Source organism: Macrobrachium nipponense, chromosome 1 (genome assembly GCF_015104395.2).
Source record: "Macrobrachium nipponense isolate FS-2020 chromosome 1, ASM1510439v2, whole genome shotgun sequence".
Lineage (NCBI taxonomy): Eukaryota > Metazoa > Arthropoda > Malacostraca > Decapoda > Palaemonidae > Macrobrachium > Macrobrachium nipponense.
Window position 1 is genome coordinate 51,619,601 of NC_087200.1, and position 7,500 is coordinate 51,627,100.

The 7,500-nt window shown below is 34.7% G+C and overlaps 1 protein-coding gene across 1 annotated transcript in view; it reads left to right on the plus strand.

Moving 5' to 3' along the window:
- Positions 1-6,439: 6,439 nt before the first annotated feature.
- LOC135218785 (myosin heavy chain, non-muscle-like) overlaps positions 6,440-7,500 on the plus strand; it is a 1,509-nt gene continuing 448 nt past the window's right edge. Inside the window, exon 1 of the mRNA XM_064255235.1 lies at positions 6,440-7,500. This exon is cut by the window's right edge and continues 448 nt beyond it. Coding sequence (XP_064111305.1) covers positions 6,440-7,500 — 1,061 coding nt within the window.

A 7,500-nucleotide genomic window follows, 5' to 3' on the forward strand; every position in this document is an offset into this window, starting at 1 on the left:
CTGTTGGGACTCTGTCCAGATCCTGTATATATATATTAAATATATAATAATATATTATTAAATATATATATTATTATAACTATAGTATATATATATATTTAGATATATATATATATATATATATAAAATATATATTATATATACATATCTATATATATATATTCATATATATATATAATATATATATAATCATATATATATATATATAATATAAATATATATATATATATACATTATATATATATATATATATATATATATATAATATATATATATATATATATACACACATGCATTTTAAGCTTCGTCTGTCGGTGAGGCGAATTTTTAAGATAACCCTTATCATTAAATGGCCAAGTAAGACGGCGTGCATGGGATGTAGTACGCAGAGTCAAGGTATATAGGATCTACTCACAAGGCGGTACTAAAAACCTATATCCCCGCCCCTTATGAAACGTCATCAGTTACAAAAGGACCATATCTTTATGAAACTATATTTACGATAACATTTTTAAATAACTATTTTTGAGATGGAGTTTTTTTTATATAGTTTTTCCTCTTATTACATATTGCCGTATACTACGTTAAAACATGTTGCCGTATACTACGTTAAAGTTCAAAAAATGCCCTTTCAAATGATATATGGCACATTACAATTACGATTACTTTCAAACCCACAAGTGCGCACAGAATAAATTATCTACGCACACAAAAATGTGCAATTTCTTCATCCGTCAACCTACATACATTCACGTAGCGTAGCTGATTAAGGGATGAAGGTAGAAAGAAACTGAAAAATGGATTAGAAAGCTGATAAAATTTACTATATAAAGCATAGATAAAATTGATAGGTGTACTCAGAAATTTTCGAGGAATTCTAGGTCAAAGACGGACCAAAATGTTTAAATTTTATGTAAATATTTACCACATTTTTCTTACATAATTTTTCATCTTATTACATTTTGCCATATAGCATGTAAAATTACAATGAATGCCCTTTTAATTGGTATATGGCACATTACAATTACAATTACTTTCAAACCCATAATCACGCACAGGAAAAATTATCTACGCACGCAAAGATTAAAAAAAATTAAGCGTTCGTGGGAGATCTGAAATCTAGCCCCACCCCTTGTGAAACGTCATCAGATACATCCAGCCAGACTGACTAATACCTTTTTGTACTTTTTTTCCGAAAATATCATAATCGTTTGAGGCATGCATAATTAATACCTTTATGTATACAGTTTGTGTTATATGTAAACTTATGTGTTCGGAAGTATATTTATGATATGAAGTGCTAAAGAGAAATTTGCTGGAAATGTGTTTCCTGTATCATTGTCTTCATCATTTATTCCTTTGATACCTTATATCGTATATGATGTAATTCTTATACTGTTGATATGGTTTTTTTTTCGTGGTCAAGTCATGCAAATGCAACTGCCATTTTTTACACTGCCTGTATCCACATTTTCTTTGTATTTAGTGATAACAAGTAGTATTCATACTAAGATTTGGAAAATATAATTAATCTCTCATTCTAACCTTTAGCATAAAAAAAGTTGCTTTTCGAGAGAGAGAGAGAGAGAGAGAGAGAGAGAGAGAGAGAGAGAGAGAGAGAGAGTTGTCATGTTATAAAAAATGGACTTGAAGAGAATACAGCAAACCAGTTTATAGGTAAGTAAATAAATAGGTAAAGAAAAAACATTCAAAGAAAACTGGAGTAGCTATGTGTGTTGAAACTGGTATATTTTATGTGAAATAAAACAAGGCTTGGTCTTAATATTAATCCAACTCCCATATCCGATAAAAATTCCATTTCATCCACACGAACCAACAGCAACTAAAGAACAATTCAGTTGGTGGCAAGACACGTTGGGCTACGAACCTCGACATGGCTGCAGTGCCCTAACTATAGGCCTATTCTGCAAAAAGAAAAGAAAATTACCAAAGACGCTATTAAAACGAGAATACTTATCTTACATTTCTTTTTTTAGAGGAATTGAGAGTGGCACCATATGACTGGTTCAATTATCCAAAAATGCTCAGCACACATACATGTAGCTGTTGTCACTTGTGGTCCCTGCCATTCAGAAAAAAATACTACTTTGTGTGAAGTGATAACTCCACACCAAAGGATAGTGCTAATATAATATATATATATATATATATATATATATATAATATATATATATATATATATATATGTTTGTGTGTGAACTATAGAAAGTAGCAAGTCTCATACATAGTTTTTCATACAGATGTGATGGAATTAATGAGGTGAGACATTCCATACTTCAATAGGAATTTAAAAAAATAACTCGGGCAGTAATTCTTATCCTGAAACATCACAATATTTCTTGGATTTTTTTGTCTTTTACATTTTATTAGGCTCACAAATTTCAGATGAATACCATATTTCTAATATTAATATTGCCTATGATAGATTTTCAAGATAGATCATTTCAAAGTGTCCCATCTCTCCCCTCCAATCGTAGGTTATGTCTGTCAGGGGGGAAACCACCCACTAAAATGTCTGACATAAAAATCACAGCATTCTAGGATATGCAGTGCTATTGTTGTACAAATTTTACTTGGTATCTCCAATGCTGGATGCAGATCCTGTCTCCACCTCCCCCTCCCCCTCCCAACTCGTTGTGGGGCGTCCGTCAGGGGGTAACCGCCCACTAAAATGTCTTTCATTACTACCATAGTACTCTATTATGTGCAGTGCTAATTGTAGTACAAATTTTACTTGGGATCTCCAATGTTGGATTGCAGATCCTTTCTCCCTCTACCCCTCCCCCTCCCAACTCGTTGTGGGGTGTCTGTCAGGGGGTAACCACCCACTAAAATGTCTGGCATTACCATCACAGCATTCTAGGATATGAAGTGCTATTATAGTACAAATGTTACTTGGGATCTCCAATGTTGGATGCTGATCCTGTCTCCCCCTCTCCCTACCAACTCGTTGTGGGGGAAACCACCCACTAAAATGTCTGTCATTACCACCACAGTATTCTATGATGTGCAGTGCTATTGTAGTGTAAATTTTACTTGTTATCTCCTAAGTTGGATCTAGATCCAATTAACCGCCTCTTTTCAGTGCGTCTGTCAGGGGGAAACCACCCTCCAAAATGTGTCACTGGTCATTCTATAATCAGGAGAGTCTGCAGATATATTATATATTAGTTTCATCTGTTATCTCATATATTGGATTTAGACCCAAAATCTAACAGGCGATTAGTGGTGCTTGTTAAGTAAGCCACCCATATATTTTCGGCAGACGGCCAGTTTCACAGTTTACAAGTCTATTCCTAAATACCAGTAGAGGTTACAGTCGGTATCTTGTTTGTTGTATCTCAATGGTCCGGGCTGCCGCTCTACGACAAAAGGTACCTGGAATCTTTCCATTCGCATTGAGCCTAAAAGAATCTAACTTTATTAGTGACCCCAATGGTTTTAGCCCAGTAAGTATCCACCTTCGCGGCGTGTTTAGTACTAGGCCGTTGGGGATGACCGTAAAAGCATAAACAAAACGCTGTCAGTATCATATAAAGACAATGAACCCCCAAGAAATATTAGTCCTAGACAACGATCCACGCAAATCCATGGGGTGTTACTATCCAGGAAAGATCATACTAATCAGTTGATAACGACACTTTTTATGATAATAAGTTGTTGGTATTATAGATTCCAAGTGAAACATTGTACTCTACTAGACCAGTCTTGAACTTTAAGGTTCTGATTACCAATTATATCTGTTTTACACTTGTAAAATCGAAGTGTGCCGAGGATGAACGAAGGAGGGATCGTCATCAAGTGGAAAGACGACGAAATCCAAAAGATTTCGCTGCCCAGACCTGAAGGAGGAGAATCAGTGACCTCGCCTTCCACCCTCACTCAGCTGCAAGTGGGTTTTATTGCTCGTTCGTGTCAGGTTGCGATGAGAATGACTTTTGTGTTCATTTTTATTCTACTTTTTTTTTTTTTGCTTTAATTCTTGCTACAAAAATTTTTATTGGTTGTACGTCGTGTCTTTGAAGAACCGTGTCGGTTTGCACTGATCAGTTTTGCTTTTATTGTTATATTTTTAAGTCTTGCTGCAACAGAGCTGAGATGTGTGTCTCTGTCAAAAGGGAGTTCTGAGAGACAGGTCTTTTAGCAATCATTTTCTTAAGTGGTTCTAGGACAGTTGTAAGTCAGTTCTTGACTTGATATTACCTTTGAAAATAATTTGTTAATGGTGTGTTTGTCACTGGGCGTTATTACTAGTGGGTCTTTTTCTGCCATTTTGTTTTATTTCATGGGAATATATATGTGTGTGTGCACGCACGTGTATATATATGTATATATATATCTATATATATATAATATATATATAATATATATATTATATATATTATATATATTATGTATAGATATATATAGTTATTATATATATATATATATATATATATAATATATATATATATATATATATATATATATATAATATATATATACGGATACATTACTCACACGCAAGCACGCACATTCACACATACACACACACACACACACACACACACACACACACACACACATATATATATATTTATATATATATATATATATATAGATATATATAATATTCAGCCATTTTCAAAATAAAAAAAGTTTGTATATTTAAAATTTTGCCAAAATCAAACTATGATATTGTATTGCGTCAAAATTAGCAAGAAAAAAACTATGAATCTTAAAGGCCACCACTAACGTTCAGTTATACCTGCGAAGGCAAAACCGAACCCAATAAGCTTCAGTTTTGCCTGAGGTATAACAGAACGTTAGTGGATTGTTTTGCTTGCACAGGCCGACTGCGCGGGCATAACTATGCAGGTATAAGCGAATGCTAGTGGCGACCTTTACGTCCAGTTTTAACCAATCTAACAATGAGAATATTTTCTTCTTTTCAGGCTGTGTTTATTGTTGTCATCATTGGATTTTTAGCAGCGACTATGTGTCTGGTTTTGGAGCCAATCACCTTCCGCATCTCGTAACCTCGTGACGTCACGCCTCAGGAGTAGTATCGTACAGGTTCTAGGAACTGAACTGGAATCTGAACGCTTCTGAGAATTTCAAATGACTTGGTACTTACAAAGTGAGAATATACTAACCTATATAATCGAGGTAAAATTTGTATGGTTTGAATATATTGGTCGATTTATATTATGACCTGATCTGATACTTATTAAGTGAAAATGCCCCCGCTAATATTTATAAAGTTAAAAATATATGGGTCAATTTATACTTAGACTGAGCTAATATTTATAAAATTGAAACGTTTTGTCATTTTACACTGAAACCTAGCCTGATACTTATAAGTAAAGATGTATTGGACAATTTATACTTAAAATTGAGCTAATACTTATATTATGAAAATATATTGGTCAATTTACATTAAACCCTGAGCTAATACTAATAACGAGAACATATGTTTGTCAATTCGCACTTGAAAACTAAGTTAATACTTTTAAATGAAAATTATATGAACCAAATGATACTGAAATAAGAGATGATACTTATAAGATGGAAATATATTGACCAATTTTTACTTGAAACTAAGCTAACAACTATAAAGTGTGTAAATTTAGGGACATACAGATTACTTAATTTAAAAGATGAATTTGAGTTCACGGGATTTATTAATACAAAATATAATTATTCTTATTGAAATGATAACTAGTATTTAAAATATATTTCTATGTCAAAGGTCAACTGTGTCGACAGTACTCCTGTCCTAAAAAATGCAGCAGGAACTGAGGAGGCAAACTATCAAATTAATATTCTTGCACGAAAGTATTTAGTCGATAATAAATTTGCATTCTAATTAGCTTTCTTATTTATAACCTATATTATATATATATATATATATTATATATATATATATATATATATATATATATATATATTATAAATATAAAATATATATATATGTGTGTGTGTGTGTGTGCATGCGTGGCGCGCGCGCTTGTGTTTGAGTATGTGTGTAAAGACTGCCTCCAGGATCTTCAGAAAGACCCTGGGGACTGCATAGGAATTCCCCTCTTCTGATACATATGAAGACGGAAGCAGCTCCCGTGAACCCAAAATTGACTCCGGAATCCAGACACATCTACTGCGTCCGGGGATCAGCAAACATTCCCGAAGACAGGATCGGCTCCGGCGGAACCAGAAATGACTCCAGAATCCAGACACGTCACGTGTGATTTTTTAAAAGTAATGATAAGGAAAGAGAGTTGATTTGTAACGAACAAAGATGTTTCTTAGTTTGCTTACAGTTGTGCTTGCACAGTGCTTTGGCTCCATGGTTCAAGTCCCCACCCCACGTGATTACATTGTTGCCATTATTGTTATGCTATTCACTGGAGTATTTATACTTCGTGGATTTAGCATTAAAATGGTTCAGTTCTTTGTCGATTTCATAGCCTCCGACAGCTCTGCCTGTCTTGATGAGGCTGGAAATCAGGAGGACGAAACTGATCACTCTGGCTTTGGAGAAGACCATGTTTCGGATAACGAAGTAGTACACGAACGTTCCAGTAAAGAAGAAGGCGACCATCCAGGCAGTGAAGAAGCAAGGAATTTGGATATAAGTCGAAAGTTCGAGGAAGTAATCAAGGAAAATGAAAATGTTTTCTTGAGGTTTGAGAAAGACAGATTAGAAAAGGATCAGCTGATCCACGAATTACTTGAACAAGGTAAGAGAGACCTGACCATAGCAAAACTGCATATGGAAGAACACGTCAGAGACCTCGAACGACTGAACAAAGAAAAGGAAAGAAAGATCTTTTCAATGTCCGAAGAGATGCAGAATCTGAAAAACGAAATGATTGAAAAGGCGAAGGTTACAGAAGTCCAAATAAAAGAAAACGAGGAGAGAGACCAGATGCTAATTATTTTCGAAAACACGGTCGCAGTTCTCTCGATGGAGAAGGACACTTTGCATCGAGATCTACAGCAAAACGATAAAAACCGAGAAGAAATGCAAATGAAAATCTACAAGCTGAATCAGGACCTGGAAGGACTTCGAAAAGAGAATGGAAGGAAAGAGAAGAACATAGAAAAGCTGAAGAGGGAGAACGAGAACAAGACCTTGAAGATCAAAGGTTTAGAGGACGAGTTACAATTCCTTACCATTCAGACACAGATGGCCCTGGAAAATTTGAAAGAGCTCGACAAATGTGAAAGAGAATTAGCTGACAAAAACGAGGAACTCGAAAAGCTGAGAGAACAGGCCTTGCAGAGGGACAGAGAGATCCTCCGATTGGAAAATCAGTGCACCCAAAAACAATTGGAAGTCATAGGTCTGCTGCAAGAATCTAAAACTATTGTAGCAGAACAACCGACGGCAAATGGAAAGATGAATGACCTGATTAGAAGGATAGTTCGACTTGAATTCGAACTTGAGGAGACGAAGGAGCAATTGGAAACTAAGGAATTTGAAGAGACGGAAGCATT